Source organism: Dipodomys ordii, unplaced genomic scaffold (genome assembly GCF_000151885.1).
Source record: "Dipodomys ordii isolate 6190 unplaced genomic scaffold, Dord_2.0 Scaffold8, whole genome shotgun sequence".
Classification (NCBI taxonomy): domain Eukaryota; kingdom Metazoa; phylum Chordata; class Mammalia; order Rodentia; family Heteromyidae; genus Dipodomys; species Dipodomys ordii.
In genome coordinates, this window is record NW_012267224.1 from 36,088,415 (window position 1) to 36,112,727 (window position 24,313).

Below are 24,313 nucleotides of genomic sequence, written 5' to 3' on the forward strand. Positions count from 1 at the left end.
CCTGTGTCTCTTTGCCAGTAAAGTACATTTCTTCTAAGCAACAATCGATTGTTATTTGTTTGTTTGTTTATTGTTGATCTAGGTGTTTGAACTCAGCCTGGCCACTGTCCCTGAACTTACTTTGTTTAAAGCTAGCACTCTACCACTTAAGTCATAGATCCACTTCTGGCTTTTTGGTTGATTAATAGAAACTTACAATCTTGAGGACTTTCTTACCCAAGCTGGTTTCAAACTGAGATCCTGAGCTCTTACTCTCTTAAGTAGCTAGGATCACAGGTGTAAGCCACCAGTGCCTGACTTGGTCTTAGAGTTTAACATATGTCAGTCTGATTCGATAGAGAATTGAGACTATCAGCCTTCAGAGGTATTATTGTATGCTATCTAACACGTATCATTTTGTGTTCTTGCAGTGTCTGATTTTTCCCTAATCATCATCTGGTTATCTACTCAGGAGTCAGACAGTTGCAGTGGCAGAGTTGAGTTGCGGTTTTTCACCACTGGACTGCCTAGAAAAGCAGCCACATATTTACCCAGATACTCAGGGTACCAGATCTGTCATCTAGCAGCATTTGGGTAGAGGAAAACTAGCTTGGGTCTCTTGTAGTTCCTAGTGTATAAAGCCGATGCTAAATGTTGGCTGAGGGTGAGTGCTGTCACTGCTCAGATCTCTAATTCTAGACTGCTTTGACTTGAGAAGCTTCCCTTCTTTGTGTACCAGGAGCCATTGCTGGCAGGAACAACTTTTGCAGCCTCTGGACCAGGAAGCTTTTCATTTGTTCCACAAGCCTCTCCCTTCCTCACCCCAAATCCAGCCTGTACTTCCCTGGGCAGCAAGCACCCAAGTCTAGGGCCATCACCTAAATGTGCCAGTCAATGAAGGGAGCTTAGCATTGAGTTCTATCCTGCAGTGGAGAACTTCAGAGTACATATTGTTTTTTAAGGCAGCATCCTCATTTCTAAGAAAGTCTATCCTGTTTGCTGTCCTCATTCCAGAGTGAGACATCTAGTCCATTGCTGTTAGTAGTATTGTTGGTTTTGTGTATGTGTGTGTGTGTGTGTGTGTGTGTGTGCCTGCTAAGTTTTAAATTTAGGAAAATAGTGTGCTATTTTAGTTTCTTCTGCAATCCCTTTTTAAATTTTGTTATTGAAATAAGGTCTTGCCTGGCCCATTTCAAACTCATGTTGTTCCTGCCTTCACTTACTGAGTAGCTGGAATTACCAACATGGGCCATTATGCATAGCTAGCTGTTGCTTCCTTAAATGATTATGCTATTATTAGACCATTTGACATAACTTCTAACAACTTCTTTCCTGTAACTCTGACATCATCATTTAGTCATCTCTCTATGATGTGGAGAATTTCACACCTGGTTTAGACTTAGTAACAGTTTTACCACTTGTTATATCATTTCATTCTCTAGTTTTTCCAGCCAGACCTGTGAAGGATTTTGGATGTTCAGAGAGCTGATTTCCTAAAGGTTTTGCTTCCCTAAGGAGAGCTCAGTTGATTGTGAAGGCACCAGCTTTGAGTCAAAGCAATGCTGGACCAAGACCCAGAAGTCAGAATCACAGGTCCACATAAGTTTTTATAAGGTTCACTTCCATAGCAAGACTTGCTCCACATTTTCTGCAGCCTCTGGGAACAGGAAATACTGCATCCCTCCCATGGGAATTTTTCCTCCTCCTGACTCCCTTCAACTAGTGACAACGTTCAGTAAATTTTACCTTCTGCATATTAAAATCACTTCTCTTGCTTCAATCCCATTATATGGTATAAAGTCAGTTGATCAAAAAGTCATGTTTATGCATTTCTACCCTGTCTTTTCTCCCCTCAGATGTTCCCTCTCAATATTAGCAGCTGACATTAGCTCTAAACTAAAACACTGGGTATTTATTCTCCTACTTCCAAACTAATGTCTCCTTCAGTTCAAGCAACCTCATCCCTTCATTGGTCCCTGCCTTACTCTGCTCCTACCTTAAAAGCCCTCTCATCTCTTGTTGCTTTTTATTTTTATTGTGTTTATTTGTAAGAAGTTGTATGGAAGTTTTCCTCAAGACACAATTTGAGCAGGCTTCAGTGCAAACTCACTAACAAGAATAATGCAGAGAAATATATACAAAAAAAAAAAAGAATAGCGATTTAACTGTATAAGATGATAAACAAACCACTTTCCTTGAAGAAAGGTATTTACTATGGGAAAGTACAAAGAACATTTACAACAAGGAAAATCAAATGTACCTACTTAGAAATCATAATAGAGTTAGAAAGTGTCTTTGAAACTATAGCTCCTTTCTTGATTTCCATTAGGATAGTGCCCTTTCTCAAAAGTAACAGTATCAACAAAAAGGTTTTTATATTTTTCCACTCATAATTGAATGAAACCATTGTCCAATATTTTATGTTTAATAGTTTGTCACCAACCTAACTTATAGGCTGGCGATTGCTTCATATTTTAATCACCATCTCTGGCAATTGTTTTTAAAATTCCGACTGAAAGGACAACTACAGAAATAGTCATTTCCTAATATAAAATCTATTGCCTCCACTGGCACTGCGAAGTGGAGATGTGTTTTCTTCCATCAGCTATGACATTCTGGCCTGTTGACATGAGACAAATTTATTCCATGTGTTACTTCAGCTTCTAAGATCCATAGATGTGACAGGAGTGGGGAAGGTCTCTCTCTCTTTATTCCCTTTCAATCCAGCTTTCACCTAGACATGCTCTGTAATGGTATGGCAGTTTATCCTCAAGATGTACACCAAATAGGAAGACGATGGAAAAAAGATACAGACTATCAACCCAAACTAGCAGCAAATTTAGAAAGTTTAGCAGCAAAAATCAGTGATACTCCAATGGTAACTAAGTTAGCTTTGATTTATATTCCTTAAAGTGTGGCTGAACACCCCTTTATTTAAGCCACCCTGGCATCTTGTGATTCTACTACAGATATCATAGTGATATATAATAGTGTCTCCCACTATGAGTGTGTCTGGTTCATTTTTGTGTCTCCATTGCTCCATACATTGTTCAAGCTAGAGGAAACAATGCATGAGTGATGAATAATTTGGGCATTTGAATTAAGAATCAACAATTCTATAAAAGGAAGGAGACGGTAGCACATTGCTTTACCTGAAATTATGTTGCCACATGCAAATGTAGGCTGTGGGAGACTGAAAAACATAGGAGTGATACCACAGTGATGATTATTCCATAGGCTGGTGTCAGATTTGAGTCATAGGATTTGGGATTTCACTAAGCTCACTTCTGTCTTTCAAGGAAGCTAAATTTCAATTATCTCAGCCTCTTAGGTAAATGTCATTGAAATTTTTAACTGTTGCTATACTTACTGAAAAGATAAGGAACATATCATACTAAATTATAAAAAAAAAACAAGATTCTATTCAAAGAGAAACATCATCAGATCAATACTTCTACAGCATTGACCTCTAAACATGGATAGCTTCTGGTACAGTAATAATGTGACCATTAACTATACATATTAGTTTACATGCATTAAGTCTATTCTCATGATGGGCATTGAACATCATTTGAACTTTACATGGTATTTGGAGGAAAATACTAGTCTCATCAGCTCCATTTCAAGTGAAGAAACTGAGGCTTAGTTGCTTAAACTTGTCTAAGGTGGCACAAGAAGTAGTTCCGGGACATGAACCCATGATTGGCATTGAACTTCATTTGAACTTCACAGGGCATTGGGAGGAAAATACTAGTCTCACCAGCTCCATTTCAAGTGAAGAAACTGAGGCTTAAACTTGTCTAAGGTGGCACAAGGAGTAGTTCTGGGACATGAGCCTGGGCTACCTGGTTTTAGATCCTACGCTAACCACGTTAAGTAACATTGACAACACACAGTGTCTAATATGCTTGAAAAACTGTTGGGAGTTAGGGTATGAAAGAAAATTACTCAATGCCTCTTGTTAAAGCCTGATAAGGAAGACTATTCAGGATCATTGTCATAGATCAGCGCTGCAGTGCAGAGAAATAGGGCTTAATTTTTAACAAAGAATGGGCAAGTGGGAATTTGTAGACAAGGAACAGGGTGGAGGGTCTGTGGATTTAAAATTACAAAAGAAAAACAATAGGTTAAGGGAGTATTTCTAGTTAAACCCACTTAACAAGATTCTTGCTGAGGACAAGGAGATCATATGTCACCTGGGGAAAGGAAGAAAGAGGGGCCAGCACACCTACAGAGGATGATCACATATCAGAGATGGGATTCTTGATAAATCAACAGCACTGTTTTGTGCTAGGGATGAATTGCACAGATGAGCCTAGTAGAGGATTCAGAAGCTTAACTAAACTTTGATCAAGTAAAGGAGCATTGTAAATGAGTGGGAATACCCTAAGTAAAAAAGAAAAGCTCCTAAAGAACACCTCAATGCTGGATGCCGGTGGCTCATGCCTGTAATCCTAGCTACTTATGAGGCTGACATCCAACAATTGCAGTTCAGAACCAGCCTGGGCCAGAAAATACTTCAGACTGTTATCTCCAGTTAACTACTAGAAAACTGGAAGTGGCCCTGTGGCTTAAAGTGGTAGAGTGTTGGAGAGCTCATGGACAGCGCCGAGATCCCAAGACCTATTATCAACCAAATACATGTTTTGAGTGTAGCTCAGTAGAAGACTACTTGCCTACCATGTGCAGGGCCCTAGGTTTGATCTTTAGTACCACAAAAAAAAAAAAGAAAAAAAAAAAGCAGGAAGAAAATTCTTTGTCCCTGAATCTATACCTCATGAAAGACTACTTCTTAGTAGGTTATTTTTCTTTTCTGCTTCAAAGTTTAATGAGAGATAAGGGAAATTTCCTATTTAGGCATGTAATCATTGCTGTAAACATTTTTTGGAGAATGTTAACTGCTATTTGTCTTTTCTACCAGGACCTCAGAAATACAATTTAGTCTTCTTTTCTTTTGTATGATCCAAACCTAAGAATAATTTTTCTAGTAATTATTGCATTAAAAAAGTAAGACAACAATAAAATTATTCATTTACCTTAAAATAATGCCCTAGTCCTTTGTTTGAACTCCAACATTAAAACAAATCAAAAGATGTGACTCTGACTAAATAGACTGATACCTACCCTGTTGCTTTTTTTGCAGGCTTGAGCTTGCAGTTTCCCTTTGGTTGGGTACTGCAAGAAGATTAAGTCCTGAATAAAGATTAGTAGTGACAGGAAGCCAGCTAGAGGTTCCCTGCTAGGGAATTCCTTTGGGGTTCCACCCATGAAAGTAAGTCAGGCCTGTTCTGTGTACTTCCTGCTATGGTAAGAAGAATATGTTCCAGCAGAGGACCAATGCAACAACAACACTGATTTCATTTCATTTACCTCTTCAAGAAAGCTTCTGGCTAACTCACAGGGATTTTCCACCTCCGATCAATGAAAATACTGATCTTTCTAGTCATATATTTTGATAATTAAGGTGGAACTGTGGCAGCTCTCATATTGTCCCATTGTGATGTTACTTATTTTTTCTTTTTCTTTTCCCTGTATAAACTTCCATACATAAACAAGTTCATAACCTCCTCTAAGAAAAAGACTGTACTGCCCTTGGTGTGCATATAGTCTTGTACAAATTAAGTATATAACATTTTATTCAATGTTTGATTAGTTCTCCAGCTATGTTTAATCTTAACATTGAAAACTAGCATTTGTCTTCCTTCATGACTCTCAGTATACCTGCCTCCTTTCCTGTCAATTGTTTATTCTATCAACACAATCAGTTTGGAGTCTTCTGTGTTTGAGGCACTATCATAGATATAGAAAGGAGTATTTATTTATTTTTTTTGGATAAGAAGTATTGAACAAAAATGGTGCAAGCCTTCAACTCAAAATAGACAGTAAGAAACATAAAGACATCTACTATAAAAACAATTGTTAACGTAATGTAGGTTGGTAGCTGAGGAAGCATAAAAGAGAAGACTTTCCTAAGTAGACCATGCTTAAGTGAAACTTGAAGGATGAGAGTCAACCACAGAAAGAAGAAAGCACTCTCCAATTTGAAAAGACAGAAAGTACAAGGCATCCAATGAAAGGCTAATAATGTGGGTAGACTAGAGTGAACATGGAGGAGAGGGCAGAGTTGGAGGAGTCATTTGAGCCAAAGCATGTCTTTGTGAGACTTTGGTAAGGAACTTGGATTTTATCCTAAAAATTTGGAGTAAAAGGTTAACATTGTGGTTTTGAAGGTCGTTCTGGCTGCTGTGTAGATGTTACATGGCTTCTGGAGTGGAAACAGTGGGAACTGTACATTGTCTATCTGAGAGAAGACACTAACAAGTCTTGCAGAGAGACAGTAAGTTGTAAATGGTTAGACCTGGAGATGTGAAAATCAAGAAAATGTAGGTGGGCATTACCTTGGCTGGCAAGTAGGTGGGCAGCGATATAATTCATTGAGTGGGAAAAGAATGAAGATATGAGAATGGGAGAGGGAACAGTTTTCAACAATGAGCTGGAGACATGGTAATTTTGAAAGGTAACTGTGAGAGATCCAGGCGGGAAGGTTAAGTAGAACATTGAATGTACAAGCCTGGCACAGTTTCATCCATATTGTAAAAATGGAACTAAACTTGACCCTTCTCCCACTCCCTGGCCTCCTATTCCCATTCCACAAGGTGGCTCAGTTTCATCTGCATGGTTTATGAGGGATGCCAAGTATCCTGAACTTAATCAACTAAATAATAGGATTGCTTCTTCAAACATCTACTTGAGGATAATTACAGAAAATTGTGTTTTGCTATTTCAGTTAATAACCTAGGAAAATGTAAACATAAAATAGCTATTAGCTACATCTACAACATAAAGATAAAACATCTCTCCTGTGGCTTGTCCTTGCCTGACCTGAGTACCTCACCCAGTGAAGTCTGGGAAGTTCTGCTCCACCTTTCCTGGACAGTCCTTTTTGGTATAAGACAAACAGCCCAACCCTCTGACTTCTTCAAAACCACATGTGTGATGAAATCTAGGCCTCAGATTTCCCCAGAGAAATCAAGCTGAGGATGTGCTTTTGAAACCACATTTATGTTTAGGTTGTTCTCTGCTTTTTTCTGCTCTTTCAATTTCCTTATTACAAAAATCTTAACAGGCTTTGATTGATAATCCATTCAATTTTAAGTCACCTCCTATTTCTTGGAATGTAACTGATATAGGAATAAACTGATTGGAGCTAGCAGATGCTGTGTTAAGCATCTATTTCAGTGTCTATATTTTTGGGGAAGATTTGTAATCACATATTCTCACTTTTCAAATGAGGTTTAGCTAGCAGCTAGAAAGGAGTCAATAAAATTCAGTGGAAAAAAATGCTTTGAAGTTAATGTTTTACATCTCCAAGGCTTATTTCCTTGAAATAGAAAAAAAGAAAGTAATCTTAAGAATAATTCCTTAAACTTTGTTGTAGTGCCAGAGCATAAAAAAAGAGGTTAGAAAAGCATACAACCAAGAATTGTAGGCTTTTCATACTGAAAGTGCTACATATAGAAGATGGGTATCATGGAAATTTCCCAGTCTTTTTGAAAATCATCCAGCTATCACCATTGTTTTATCATTTTGAGTATGAACATTTTGGGTTATTCTACACATTTATTTCCAAAGTAAAGCCAATATATCAGATAAGTGAAAAAGTACCAGAAGCCCTATTTATATTATTTTATTTTTCTGTAAACAAGCAATATTTTATAGTTTTGAAGAACTGAGGGTTAGTAGGAGTGACATCCTTTACCTAATGTTCCTGGAAAGAAAAAAGGAGACCAGGCTGTATCAGAATAGTGTCTCATATACTGCTAGTCTTGGACTTGGTACTCAACAAATCTTTTCTGCATTGTATCAAATTAAATAGATATACTTTATGCTTTAGCTTAATTAAATCAGCAGTCCTCAGTATAAAAACTTGTTTTTAAATGTTATAGTAGTAATTTTAGTTTGCTTACCTATTTTTGTTTTAATTTTATTTTTTATTATCTTCAGGTAGTTGTTTCAATTCAAGATGTTAATCTATAAGGACAATTCATCTTGGTCACTGCCACCCTTTAAATCATTCTTACCTCTATTTATATCTCTATCAAGACCCTAGGGTATTGTCAAATTATATATCCAGTTTTAAAATAAATCCTACCACAGATCTGACTGTGGGATTTCAGTTGGGGCTGCAGAGCAGAGAAAGATGCTAAAGGACCATGATTTAAGCTATCAATAATTTCAAATGTTTATAAATTGTTAAATATTGGTATAATGTTTTGTTCACTGCTTATTTTTGCCACAAATAAAACATGAAACATTTTCTAACCAGAAGACAGTGACTCACTTGTATTATCCTAAGGACTTCAGGCACTGAGATTAGCAAGACAACAGCTCAAGACAAGCCCAAGCAGAAAAGTGAGAACCCTTCTTGACCGAGTCATAGGTTCAATGTCTCATGTCCGTGGTCCTCGCTAGAACAGGAAATATAACATAAGTGGATGGCTTGCATGCTTAGGAACACAGGAAGAAAGGAAGAAAATAACTAGCAGAATGAAGTGGAGCTGTGGCTCAAGTGTACTAGCCTTGAGCACAAAAGCTTAGAAACAGAGCTGAAGATATGACTTGATGATAAGAGCAACTGCCTAACAAGCATAAGGCCTTGAGTCCAAACCCCAGTACCACCAAATCAATACATGGCCAATACATTATACTTTGTATAATGCCCAGTATTTGACAGAATTCTAGACTATGAAATTCTTTAAATATTTGCTAACTAGTTACATAAACAAATTAACTGAAGCCTTGATGGTTAATTAGTGGAAAAATAGTTGGATAGACTATAATTTAAAGTGAAAAATCTCAATACTCATGAAAGTGAGTATTGGAGGCAAAGAATCTTTTAGAAAGTAAGAAAATAGCTGCAAAAAAAAAGTAAAAGAGAAAGAGGAAATAATAGCTAAAATTGAAATATTATGAGATACTTTCTACATTTTGGAGAATTTTTTAGCCTTGTGGTTTCTGATGCTTAAACACACAACAGTAAGTTATTGTCATCATTAAAAAAAAAAAAAACAGAACCAGGGGCTTGGAAGGTAGTTCAGTGCTAGAGTGCTTGCCTTGCATGCATGAGGCCCTGGGTTAGATTTCTCAACACTACTTAAGCAGAAAAAGCCAGAAGTGGCACTGTGGCTCTACCTGTAGAGTGCTAGCCTTGAGCTGAAGAGCAGAGGAACAGCACCCAGGCCCAGAGTTCAGGCCCCAGGACCAACAACAACAACAACAACAAATCCGAACCAACCAGAAAATTCTCATGTGCTTAATATGCACAGATTTCTACTAATTTTATTTGTTTTTCTTTGATAAAAATGAAATATAATATCAAATAATTATGAAAAGAAGAAATAAAGTATTCATGGATATGAGATAATATTCTAGGAGTACCAATTCTAGAAATTGTAAAATAATAAAATTTGAATACACAGATATGTAAGAACTGGAGTTCCAAATAACAGTCCATATATTCTTTGTTTTTGAAGAGTTTATTAAAATAATGTTAAATGTAAAATTAGAAATAAGCCTTGAGGAAAAATGTCTTTAGTAGAAAATAAATTTTACTTCTTTGAAGCTCAGCCAAAGGAAGATAAATTATGGACAAAATAAGACAAAATAAGGCCAGGAAGCTGAATATCTGACCATAATTACTTTGACTAAGGTAATTCTTTGCTGTGAGCGAGGAGGCTGTTTGACTGAATTGCAGTGTGCTTAGCAGTGTCCTTGGCCCGTGTTCATTACATGTCATTCATTCCACTCCTCAGTGTGATGGAGAAACAAGTTTCCAGACATTACCAAGTGTCATGTGGGGAATAAAGCTGCCACTGATTGATCCTTTCTCAAAGGCACTACATCTCAGCCAAGGAAAGAATCCACCAACCCGAAAATCCAGAACAGAGCTGAAAATAACAAGTTCCAAAAGGGCAGGAGATTGAAAAGACAGAAATGACCAGAAATTCAAAAAGAATATGTATGTAAAAAATAATAATAAGGATTAATAGCAATGACAAAAATATCACTGATTATAACTGATTAAAGGTAAAATTTTTAATGTAAAGTTTTATTAAACTACATGAAAGAAGTCTAAATAAAGAAGTGAATTATTTCTGCACAAGTTTGTAGATTTTAAACAAGTTAAATCAAAATCTCAGTATGAAAAGGTCAGGGGATATTACCAAGAGCCCGAATGCACCTGAAATCATCCTAGTTGCACTGGGCTGAAGAAAAAGTGAGCCCATTAAAAATGTAGCTAATCCCGGAATCTGTAAACATATTCTTCTTTGCAAAAGTGTCTTTGCAGTTATAACCAAAAATCTCAAAATGAGAACATCATAGATCTAAAAACACATAGAATGATCCTAAGCAGAGACTAAAAAAAATCACAGAGACAGGAAGGAAATCCATGGGAAGATGATGACATAGATGACAGCTTCTGTTGTGTTTTGAAGTAACAAGTAAGTATCTACTTGGAGTGGCCAGAAGCTAGAATTAGCAAAGAAAGAGCCTAGAGCCTGCTCACAAACTCCTGACACTTTGATTTCCTGTTTTTAATTTCCAGAACTGTTAAAAATCAAATGTTTGTTATTTTGAGCTACATAATTACGTAGTAAATTGCTGTAGCAGTTCCAATTAAAATAATAGATAACAACACTTACTGTCAAACTAAAAGGATAAAGCCTGAGGGCTGATAATCACAGAATGAAAACAAGCTGAAAATTTATATGTGGCAGAGATAGCTTAGCATCTCAGTTTAGGAGTAAGTCAGTTCGTAGAACTAAGAAAATTGCTTATATAGGTGGAAAATAAAATTAAGTCCCTAAATTAGCATGTATGTGTGTATATGCACATAAATTTCATGTACCATTGGCCTTCTTGCAAAAGTCAAAAGCAAGAAGTTTAAAGAAACAATTACATGAGAAAACAAAAAAAATTCTCATACACAAAAGGCCCTAGTTAAAAAGAATAATCTTTAATTACTTTAAAAATCAGGGAAAACAGTGACTTCCCACATGGGGGCAGTACCATCCTGGCCAAAGATTATCCTTGTGAAGTAGACCTAGACGACAGACAGGCAAAACTAAACTGGAAGTTTCAAGAAAAATAAAACGTATGAGCATATAGGTTTTTTTTTTAAACAAAGAAAGAGAGACTATTAAAGACTATTCAGACTTAACTTTAGGGATATTCTTTGAATGGCAAAGAACTGTGGAAATATAATTGTAAAACCTTTTTGGATATGAAATATTAACTGTGGGAAAGAAAAATGCTGTGTATCGATTTTTCAACATTTAGAACTAGCTTATATAGAAGTAAATAGTAATAAAAAGCATACAAATTTAAACCTTGTTCATACTGAGAAAGTAAAGTTCAATGAGAAAAAGATCAGCATGGGAAAATTTTCCTTTTTGATCAGCAAAGGAAGAGGTTCTTCTCAGTAAAATAAAAAAATATTTTATAAGGTATTAGTTATCCCATAAACACTTCACCTTTTAATTTTAAAAGATAGTGCTGAGAGCTAATCATAAAGAATGATATTAATATAGTTTCTGTTTACACAACCATTAACTGTTTGTTGTAGGATAACTTTCATAAGCATAAAGGGCTACATTCTTAGCTAGTATACTAAGTTTTGATAACTGACTCTGTCTGTAGTCCTGATGGGACAAAAGTGAGGGCTATTCTAGTTGATGTTTTTGCTATATTGGGTAGTACTAGTGTATCAAATATACTTTTAAATAATAAATTCCTTGGTAAATATACACACCATAAAAGAAAACCAAAATGTTCAAAGACGTAACTAAATTTGAGATTGATACCAGGAATTATCCATTGAGGAGATATATTAAGCGATTTCAAAAACAAAATTTGAGATTGATAACCTGGAATTATCCATTGAGGAGATATATTAAGCGATTTCAAAAACAAAATAGAGAAAATGCTGAAATGAGTATGGAAATTATTTTGTTAAAGAAGACCGAAGGAAACAAACTAAAATCAAATCAAATATCTACTCTTGTCATTCTTACTTCAGAGTACTGGAATTCTTAGCTAGAGCAATAAAACAAGAGAAATAAATAGAAAGGATCCAAATAAAAGGAGAATTCCAAATAATCCCAGCAAAAAGCAAGTTTAGAAAGAAACTAGGAAAACAATTCCATTCACATTAGCCACAAAAAAACAAAACTAGGTATAAATTCACCAATGAAGTAAAAGACTTTTACAATGAAAACTTGAAGAAAAGTTTCTTGATGAAAGATATTGAAGAAGACATCAGAAGACAGAAATATCTCCTATGTTTATGGATTGGTAGAATTAATAACATGAAAATGGACATATTGCTGAAAGTAAATCACAAATGTAATTCAATGCCTAGCAAAATCCAAAAAATATTTTTTGTAAAAATTTAAATATTAATCTTAAAGTACACTTGGAAGCATATGAGTCCAAATAGCAAAAGGAGCAATGCTGTAGGTATCACAATACCAGACTTCTGTAACTAAATAGCATGATACTGACACAAAACAGAAACAACAACCAAATTGAACAGATGATACAGAAATAAAATCACACAGCTCCAGTAATTTTTGACAAAGGAACCAAAGCATACACTGGAAAAAAGATAGCCTCTTCAATAAACAGTACTGGGAAAACTGATTACCAATATGCAGGAGACTGAAACTAAATCCCCTGCCTAGTATAAAACCCAACTTCAAATGGAGCAAATATCCTAATATAGCATCTAAAAATTTGTAAGTACTGCAGAAAAATATAGGGAAAACTCTGGAAAATTGACACATGGGTAATTATTTTTCTGAAAAAGACCCTGGTTGCCAGAAAAATATCAGTAAGAGTTGACAAATGGGAGCACACGAAATTAAAAAGCTTCTGTACAGCAAAAGAAACAATTATAGTAATCAAGAAACAACCTACAGAATGGGAGAATATCTTCACTAGATATTCACTGGCTGAAAGATTAATATCCAGAATATACAAAGAGCTAAACAGTAAACAGTAAAAGTAGAAATAACCCATCTAGTAAATAGACAAATGAATTGAATAGATAATTCTAGGAAGAATAATCCAAATGGCCATCAGATACATGAGTAAATATTCAAGGTCCTCAGTTATAAAGGAAATGCACATCAAAACTACACTCACCAAGATTCCACCTCACCCAGATTCGCAATCATCAAATAATAACAGATGTAAGGATGTAGGGGAAAAGGAACCTTGATACACTGCGGGTAAGAATGTAAACTTGTGCAACAAGTATGCAACTCAGTATGGAGCCTCCTCAAAAAACTTAAGATGAATGAACATTGTGACCCTGTGATATCACCCTTTGGCATCTATCCAAAACTGTGGAAACCAACATACAAGGAAGATACTTACATATCCATGTTTATTTGAGCTCTATTCTCAATAGCTAAAATTCAGAATTGACGGCCGGATGCCAAAGGCTCACTCCTATAATTCTAGCTACTCAGGAGGTTGAGATCTGAGGATCATGGTTCAAAGGCAGTCCGGACAGGAAAGTTCGTGAGACTCTTATCTCTAATTGACCACCAGAAAACCAGAAGTAGCTCTGTGGCTCAAATAATAGAGTGCTTGCCTTGAGCTGAAGAGCTCAGGGACGGCACCCAGGCCCAGAGTTCAAGCCCCATGACCACCAAAAAAAAAAAAAAAGGTGAAATCTGTACATTTCTTCAATTGTAAGTAGACTTTATCTGCATAATGAATGATGATTACAAATCATGGAGAAAGCATAATATCAAAAGATGTTTGTATATTGTGTATGAAAACAGCATAAACTCACTAATTGGCAAGTGGGGAATATGGGAAAGAGAAAGTAAGAGAAAATTAATTTATACTTTCACATATGTGAACTATTGTGATGAAACACACATAATAATTAATATAAATTAAAACTTGTAAAGTATATTGAAGGAAAGTAAAACAGCTCTATTAATGAGGCATCAGTGGGGGTGGGGAAGACTAGCAGAATGAATGAGGGTGAACGAGTGAAATATTAGATATACATGATTGAAAATAGAACAATGAAACCCACTGAAATTGTTTCAAGAAATGATTTGAGGGGGATGAGGAAGGTTGATGGAAGTGATAACCTTAATCAGGATATATTATATGCCACATGTGGAAGTCACAATGTACAACTAGTAAATGCTAATTTTTTTAAGGAAGGAAGGAAAGAAGATCAAATCCATAGTTAAAAATGAGGCCATGACTATCTACAAATTCAGTGTGATACCTATCAATATTCCAACCTCATTCTTCAAGGAAATAGAAGAGGCAATCCAAAAATTCATATGGAATAATAAAAGACCCCGAATAGCAAAAACGATCCTTAACAGAAAGAACAGTGCTGGAGGAATATCAATACCAAATTTCAAACTCTACTCCAAAACCATAGTAATCAAAACAGCTTGGTACTGGCACAGGAACAGACCTCAGGACCAATGGAATAGAATTGAAAACCCAGAAATGAACCCACAGACATTCAGCTAAAAAAAAAAAAATAGAATGGAAGAAAGACATCCTCTTCAGTAAATGGTGCTGGCAAAATTGGTTAATCACTTGTAGAAAACTAAAGCTAGATCCTTCTATATCACCCTGCACCAGAATCAACTCCAAATGTATCAAAGACTTCAGAGTCAAAGCAGGCACCGTGAAAACATTACAAGATGGAATAGGAGAATCCCTAGGTCTCCTTGGCACAGGCCAAAATTTTCTAAATAGAGACCCAGAAACACAACAAATCAAAGAAAGGTTGTATAAATGGGATTGCATAAAGTTGCAGAGCTTCTGCAGGGCAAATGACATAGCTAGCAAGATCAATAGAAAGCCCACAAACTGGGAGAAGATCTTCACTAGCCATACAACGGACAAGGGTCTCATATCTAAAATATACCTGCAACTCAAAAAATTAAATCCCCCAACAACAAATCCTCAAAGAAACAACAGCCCAATAAACAAGTGGGCTAAAGATTTACAGAGAAACTTTTCTGAAGAGGAAATAAGAATGGCCAATAGACATATGAAGAAATGCTCAACCTCTCTAACCATAAAAGAAATGCAAATCAAGACAACATTGAGATACCACCTCACTCCAGTTAGAATGGCTATAATCAAGAACTCTAATAATAACAGATGCTGGAGGGGATGTGGACAGAAAGGAACACTACTGCATTGCTGGTGGGAGTGTAAATTTGTTCAACCACCTTTGAAAGTAGTATGGAGGTTCCTCAAAAGACTCCACATAGAGCTCCCCTATGACCCAGCAATCCCACTTTTGGGCATTTACCCAAATGATCACAACCAAGCCCATACTAAAGCTACCAGTACAACTATGTTTATTGCAGCATTATTTACCATAGCTACGATATGGAACCAACTCAGATGCCCCTCAGTAGATAAATGGATCAAGAGAACATGGTATATATATGTATACAATGGAATTCTATGCCTCCATCAGAAAGAATGACATTTTCCCATTTGTTAGGAAATGGAAAGACTTGGAAAAAATTATATTAAGTGAAGAAAGCCAGGCCCAAAGAAACATAGGCCCCATGGTTTCCCTTATTTGCAATAACTAGCATATATCTGAGACAACCAGAAAAGGTCAGGTAAGATGATGTTAAGTGAAATGAACCCCAAGATAAGGACACAAGTGGTTTCTTTTTTCTTTCTTGCTATTGTTTCTAACATATTTATAAGGTACCACATAATTTTTTATATTTGATGTTGGTATAATTTGGAGAGCGGAAGGGAAAAAACAAATTGTTTAAATAGGGATACAGGTTGACCCATTGTAACAATAAAATGTACAAGACGCTGTGTGAAAAAATGAACTTTACAGTTTAGGCAGGAGGGTGGGGATATAGTTGTGGAGTTGGGAAGGAAGGGATGGTAGGGGAAAAACAAAGGAGGAGGCAACAGCGCTTGATAAGAAATGTACTCATTACCTTGCTCATGTGATCGTAACCCCTCTGTACAGTATTTTTACAATAAAAACTTATTTAAAAAATGAGGCCACAATTCTGTGGCTCAAATCTGTAATACCAACTTCTTGGAAGATTAAGATAGGCAAAGATCACAATTCAAAACCAGTCCAGGCAAAAATGTAGTTAGACCTTGGCTCAAACACTAAAAGGGCATGCTAGCTTACATCTATAATCCCGTTTCTATCTGAAAAAAAAAAAAAAAACTAAAGCAAAAAGAGCTGGGAGTACAGTTCAAGTTGTAAGTACCTAGTAAGCAGGAGGCCCTGATGTGAAGAATTGAACCTCAGTACTTCCCAAAACAATAAAAGAAAAGAAGAATGGAAACTTGTTTTAATTTTCTCAGGATCTAATTAGTTGTTTACTCCATAATCTTGACAATCTAGGACATACAGACAATGTTAAAGGTGTACAAAATTAGCCTAGGTATTTTGTAATATTTTACAATACTTGTAACTGTATTGTGCAGATACGTTATCTACTTTACTGTCAAAGAAATTGAGGCACAGAGAGACTAAGTTCACATAACAGCCACATTCAAATTATGGCAAGAGTATAAACTCATAACCCATTTTCTGTGGGACTTACCATTCTCTCAATCTGATGACTTCTTTCTGTAAAATCTCTTGAGGATCTTATTCCATAAGTTTCTTTGTACTTGATATTTGTGACTTTAAAAGAGGCAAGGTAATAGAATGACTTATCATCTGAAAGGTAAAATATATGACAGATCCAGTGTTAAACATAATCATATCCTTGGCCCCACTCTTGCTAAATAGACATTGCATTTTGACCTTCCAAATAAAATAGACAATAAAATTGTTGATGTTTCTGCTACTTGTAGTCAGTAACATTTCAATTTTACAAATACTACCTTTGGGATTTCCTAGTGTACATCTGTTAGTCTTGATAAAACAAGCATTTTGTTATTGTATATATGAAATGTACGTGTACATCAGGGAATAAGTCTATTTAGGTCATTAGCACTATTATAAAATTATAAGAGGTCTCAAGCTTTGGCTTTGCCCCTATTGTAAAGCTATTATCCTACTGACATAAAGACTTGGAAATAGAAACTAAGTTAATATCTAAAGACATGTGTAGCTGTGATGTTAATTATTGCTTACTCCATCATTTGTTAAATGTATTTATATTCCCCAAGTATAGAAGCTTTCTGGAATGCGAAGCTTAGGAGAACACTACATTAATCTAATATCCTCCAAACTAGAACCTGGAATGTTCAGATTCCATGTACTTTCTTCTAAAGTACTTTCTTCTCCTTTAATTAGATTTTCTGTTCTTTGCCGTGTTACCCTGAGGATGTATGTTGAAATCACATCAAACTTCTTCTATTCATTTGTATTTGCTATCCTGTTTTTCTTTTTCATTTCTATGGGGGATTTGGGATTTGTAAGAGCGATTTAGAAACCGCTTTTCCTAAAAACACTAACTCTTCACTTGGGGCAGCAAATGCTTTGCTTCCATTTGCATCTATCTCTTCTGCTCTGAGCTACCATCCTTTGGTTTTTAGAAAAAAAAGGTTTATGGGTAAATAACTTATGATAGGAGTCCAAATTATCACCAGGTAGCAATGGCTTTCTTATTTGTGACAAGGTGTCATCTGACTACTTGTGAAATGATAACCTGACCACTCCTCTAGCCACCATACCTTTGACCAGGAATATTTAATCATGTATACATCTAGCCTCATGTCCCAGTTCTTTTTCTATTTAAAACTTAAGCTCTTGTTTGTAACTGAAAGATGAACTAAAACGCTTTCTCCACGCATGTGCAATGGCATGATAATAGATCTCTTTCTCTGGTCTTTATCAACACTAGTCTCTTTATTCGATGTCTTGGGTGATGGGCAGTCTCGACATGTTGGAACACCTAAATTGGAGTTTTGCATATGACTGATTCTGGTTACACTAACCTATTCCTAGGAGCTGCTTTCTTAATTCAGGTCCTCATCAACCACCTTTTAATGCACAAGCAAATGGACTTTCCTATAAAAATATTGGCTTCTTTATCTATATTCATTATCTTAAATGTTCTCATGATAAGCTACTTCATTTGATACTAGAGATCCTGGAGTAATATTAGATGTAATACCTTCCTAATCATTACGTCCTGGTAATATTATTGCCTAAGTTTTAAAAACCCACTATCTACTTACATCCTACTACCACTAGTAATTTGGTTCATGCCCTTGCCATTGATTGTAAAACCTAAGTATTGTAAGTAGGATCTTTACCTGGATACTGTTTTGCTCAAATCTACTCCTCAAATCCATATAGAAGCTAGAATTAGCTTCCAGAATGAAAGTTTTATTGTAACACATTTTTTTTAACTTTCCCTATTAAGCCAGGTGCTGGTAGTTCGTGCCTGTAACCCTAGCTACTCAGGAGGCTGAAATCTGAGGATCTGGTTCAAAGACAGCCCAGACATAAACGTCTGTGAGACTCTTACCTACAATTAACCACCAAAACAAACAAAAAACTGAAGTAGAGCATTGGATCAAAGTGGAAGAGCCCTAGCTTTGAGCAAAAAGAGCTCAGGGACAGCACCCAAGCCCAGAGTTCAAGCCCTACAACTGACAAAAAAAAGAAAAAAAGAAAGAAAAGAACTTTTCTGGGGCTGGGAAGGTGGCTCAGTGGGAGAGCGCATGCCTTGCATGTTCGAGGCCCTGGGTTCGATTCCTCAGCACCACATAAGCAGAAAGAAAAAAGCCGGAAGTGGCGCTGTGGCTCAAGTGGTAGAGCGCTAGCCTTGAGCTGAAGAGCTGAGGGACAGCACCCAGGCCCAGAGTTCAGGCCCCACGATCGGACCAAAAAAAAAAAGAACTTTTCTGATTAGACAAAGCATCCTTTGAATGAGCTAGAAGGGATCTAATATGCACTTAAATTATATTAAAATGATGATACAATTATATTAGTCATTATTTTCTGACAACTGTATTACAGTAATGCTGAAATTTTCTAGATATGTTCAGCTTATTTTACCAATAAAAAACTGAGCTTTAAAGAGATTTCATACAAATTTAATTATAAAACATTTATAGACAATCCAATTTTATAATAGCAAATATTTGTGAGATATTATTAAATTCTGGATATTGTGATAACTATAAATCAATCACCTAAGTTAATCTTTATAATAAGCCTCTGAAGTGAAAAATAATACTCCTTTACATGTGCATGCCAAAGCTCAGTAAGGATACTCAAAACCAATAAGAAAAAACAGACGACTAAAAACAATGAGATAAAATAAAAATCAGTCACTTCATAATAACAAGAAACCCAAATGACCAATTGACACATGAATATGTCCACAGCATCATTGTTTACCTAACAAATAACTATTCACTTTACAATGATAACACCATAATCAACACCTGATTGGAAAATGTAAAATATATTTGACAATACAAAATGTTGGTGATAATTGGAAGCAATGAGAATTTCCATATGTGCTTTTTAAAAACAAGTTTGATATTATTCATGAAGATTAAGAAAAACCACACATGTCCATGTTCCCTGGGGTACACGCTATATGCATAAGGTCTAAAGTCTTAAGCAAGACAACTATCTATCTACTTTAGTGCATAAGTAAATTATGGCATGTCTAAGACAACTGGGTATTATCAAAATGAAAACAAGTGAACTAAAGTAATCTACAGGGCAACTAATGATTTCTGCCACAATTTCAAGTGAAAAAGAATCAGAGAATGTTCAATGTTCTTATATTTATTTTTTAGTGGAATTTCATTTGGTAGAATTTTGCTTCCTTTGATAAAACAAAAAGGATCTGAAAGATGTATGACACAGTAGTTTATAGGTCTTTTCATTGTGCTGAGTGATAAAATTTAGGGATATGAGTTCACCAGTGTAGCGTGGATGTAATTTGTTCCCTGAAGATTCATGTAGTGGAAGCTTGGTTGCCATAGTGGTACTGTGAAAGGACATGGAATCCCTAACTGTGTCTTGAGATTGGAAAATATACCTCAGGGTCAGAGCTCGTGCTCAGCGGTGTGTGAGTCACTGGCTTGCTTCCTAGCACTGAAAAACAGAGAAGTAGAGCCTATGGAAGGTAATTACCCTTGAAACTGATTAATGCTGCGTTACTTCCCTTGAGAGAAGATGGTTATGAAAGAGCAAGACTGGTTAGTTTCTTCTCACTTCTATCTTCCTGTCTTGCCATAGCAATCTCTCCCTTCTGTGTTTTCATCATGCTATTCCCATGGGATGACATAACAACATGGACCCTCACTAGAAGTCAAACCACTGGGGCTTCTCCATCCTCTTCTGTAAGGCCCCTAAGCCATGAAGCTTCATTTTTCTTCACAAGTATCTTGTCATGTTATAGCAACGTACGATACATGTTCTTAGTAGTCAATTAATAAAACAAATTGTTTTAAAAACAAATACCAAAATGACATAAAATGATCTTTTAAAACTTAGTACAAAACCTGAGAGAGAGAGAAAAAGTAATCCTCAATTCTTAGAAACTGATCTGGTATTATCAACTGGGTCTTGGTATTCTTCTAAATATCAACATCAGACAAATGCATTCAATGGCCATATCAAATCCAAACAAACATACGTCCACTCTATAATATGAGTTAAAAGCTGGGCACTAGGGGTTCATGCCTACAATCCTAGCTACTCTGGAGGCTGAGATCTGAGGGTCCCAGTTCAAAGCCAGCCTGGGCAGGAAAGTCTTTGAGACTCTTATCTCCAATTAGCCACCAGAAATCCAGAAGTGGAGCTATGGCTCAAAGTGTTAGAGCACTAGCCTTAAGTGAAAAAGCTCAAGGACAGCACCCAGGTCCAAGTTCAAGCCCCACAACTGACCAGAAGAAAAAGAAAAAGAAAAAAGACAGCACAATATCCTAAAATAAATAAATAAAGCAAAATAAACAAAAAGCAATAACAAAAATAAAAACCACAAATGCTTCTAATTCTTTATCTGTACTAAGAGGTATACTTGATGCTCGTCCAATAGCCTTGACCTTGTTTTATTGTTATTCCTTTTAGATAAGATTTATTGATAATCACAGCAAAATTTCAGATTTCTAATAGGACCTGATTTCTTCAACTCTTCTCCAAGTCATTCACCTGAAAGGAAAATCTTATAGTCACTTAATAAGCAGCCCCCCTGTTCCCCATAGCTCAAAGCATTTCTTATACTTTTCATTAGATAGCAATGATAAGCCTAACATATTCCAAAATTAAAATAGCCTATTTTAATTGGCAATGGAACTCAGAATTTTAATGCAATGAAATCTGATCACTCGTATTTATCAAAAGCTTGAGGTTCAAAATGACTTTATCACAAGCTCTTAACCTGGTCAACTCTTCACCATTAAATCTGCTAAAATTCTCATTTCCATAGCAATTATTTCCCAGTTTGACTATTTTTTTTTAGATTTACAATCTTTAAATGTACTGTTTTAAAACAGTACACTTCTTCCCTGTCTCCTCCATGTTACATTATGAAAATGTCTATTTCTTTTGAAAATGTGGCTATCAGCTTAGATGCCTCTTCGTTTGCTTCTCTAGCACTTCTCATCATCTGCCTTCTTCCTTTACTAACTGTCCATATCACTCAAGCAACTTTTCACACATCCTAGGAATTTCTCATGATAGATTTATCAAGTCCTTAAGTGTTAATCCCTGGATTCGTTTCTTGTTGTTGATATTTAGTGACTTAAATTGATTCTTCTACAAAAATCTGATGTCAGTTTGACAAGGGTAACATTACAGTGTCAGAAGAGTTGGTTTCTTTTGGAGTCTAAGAAGAAAAATCTTGTCTTTTTTTCTAAAGACTGTTCTCATTCTTTGACTCATGACCCCATATTATATTCCTCCTCCTTTGACTTCTTTTGTCTCTAGTAAGAAATAAAATTGTCTTTTATCTTTTTTTAAAAAAAAATTATGTGAAAATACTGTACAGAGGGGTTACAATTACATGGGCAAGATAATGAGTATATTTCTTATCAAGCATTGTAGCCTCCTCCTTTGTTTCCTCTTCCCATCCCTTCCCATCTTCCCCTCCCCCACTCTTTTATCTTATAATTATGATATAATATTATATAATTATGATTAATTTTAGGATCTATCCAGAAAATCCTTAAAGATCTTCCCATCTCAAAATTACTAGGATCTTTTTCTTGTGCCAGTCTTGGAGCTAGAACTCAGGGCCTGTGCTCTGAATCTGGGCTTCTTGGTTCCAAACTAGCACTGTACCACTTGGTAGTTAAGTGAAGATGAGTGTTTCATAGACTTTCATGCTTGTGCTAGCTTTACTGTAATCTTCAGATCTCAGCCACCTGAGTATCTAGGATTACAGGGATGAACCACTGTGCCCAGGATCCATTTCAATGTTCTTAATGTATATACCTTTTCTTGCATAAAGTGATATTTATAGATTCTTAAGATTAGCATATGAACATCTTTGTATGAGTTTAGGTAATTTTCAGCTTTCAAAACCTCCATAATGGTTAACAATATGTTTTTGCTGTGTTTTATTATAACTTTGTTCTTTTTTGAGAACACCTATGGTTTTGTGGGTAGTTTGAAACACAAAGCTACTCATTAGCTACTCGTTTTGTGTCAAATTTACTACCAACAAAGGAAATCTTAGAGGGTTAGTTGATTTATGTTTTTGACTTACGAGATTCCAAGAAATGGATCTAATCAATACCCCAATCAAAGGATGTAGGAAGTTGAGCTGGGACACATTGGAAAATATTTCATTTCTTCTTTGGAGGTTTTTCAAGTATAGTTGTTTTATAATGACTAAAGATAGTCCTTAAAATTTTAAGCAAAGTCTCAATAATCTGAGATTATAAACTCAAATACCAAAGACAAAGGTAAATATATTTTAGTTAATTATTACTTGGTACATCTATGTTCCTGATTCTATACTTTTTACATATAATTCAATTCTGAGCCTTCCAATCATAGAATAATTTGATTTTTTCAGAAATAATGCTTAAATTTGAAGTTATAAAAATATTTTGAGGTACAGGTGGACCCGTTGCAACAATGAGAAGTACAAGTTGTCATGTCGAAAATGAACTTTGCAACTTTTGGGGGGGGAGAATTGGGGGGGGGGGGGGGCAGGCTGGGAAAATAATATTTTGAGGTACTTTCTTTTATATAATGAGCTTTTCTTAAGATAAATAATAAATTTATTGATCCTGAGGAAAGCATGTTACACTAGATCATGTAAATTTATCTTTATTATCCAGACAATTGTATTCATTCTTTCTCTTTTTTATGTTTTCTTCAGATTTTCTACAAAAGTAATGTAAATATTAAGCTTTACTAAGGATAAACACATTGTGTGGGAGAAAACTGTAACTTAGCATCAATAAAATATCAGTCATTAAAATGTCAATATCATGCAAATACTATTTTACAATGGAATTGTAAGATATCAAACTATAGAATACTCAGGCAATAGAAATGTAATCTGAATACTTACCCTCAACAACGAAATGGGTAACAATACCAATCGTAATTCCTATGATGGCTGCTATTGCCAATGTAAAAAGAGCCAGTCGAATAGGGTCCCAAAACTGTTGTCTCCTTTGGTATTCAACTCGTGGGTATTCAGTTTCTAAGATTTCAACTGGTCTGTCATAACAGAAAGAAAGAAAATAGTAATGCAAGAAAATACTCATTGTGATTGTACTTTATGTCTACTTGTGGCATCTTTTTAATCAATAATATTTCTATTAGTAAATCACAAGTAAATTTGAAACGAACATTAGGCTTTAATTCGTGTATCCTTTCCAACATCACACTCACAGCATGAGTTTCAAAGCTCTACTGATGTTGACATTCAATGTCAGTAAGTGTTGGTTTCTCCCCACTACATTTTCAGATGGTAAATAGGCAATCTGAAGTTTGGAAAATGAATTTAAAATATATCATAAGCGTTCTTCCACTAAATGAGAATACAGAAAATCCCTGGAATGTTGCCTACCAGAATAAAGTAGTGTTTTGGAAAGTACTTTGCATCCCTAGGGTAGGAATATTTAAGATACAATCATTGCCTTTGGCATGCTCACATCTTAAATGGGGAGAAAAACACAGGAGTATTTACAATCTAGGGAATGTGCTAAAAGAAATAGACAAAGAGACAGACTGATAAATTAATGTCTATAAGGTAGAAACAGGTGGACCTGTTGCAACTATGAGAAGTACAAGTTGTCATGTCGAAAACGAACTTTACAACTTTGGTGCAAGGGGGGGGAG

General features: G+C 35.6%; 1 protein-coding gene across 1 annotated transcript in view; it reads right to left on the bottom strand.

Moving 5' to 3' along the window:
* Positions 1 to 24,313, bottom strand: part of Tmprss11f (transmembrane protease, serine 11F) — a 54,775-nt gene that overhangs the window by 12,462 nt on the left and 18,000 nt on the right. Inside the window, exons 2-3 of the mRNA XM_013008994.1 lie at positions 23,538 to 23,689; positions 16,635 to 16,753 (exon numbers count right to left, since the gene is read on the bottom strand). Of these exons, the coding sequence (XP_012864448.1) occupies positions 16,635 to 16,753; positions 23,538 to 23,689 (271 nt within the window). The remainder of the gene's footprint in view (positions 1 to 16,634; positions 16,754 to 23,537; positions 23,690 to 24,313) is intronic.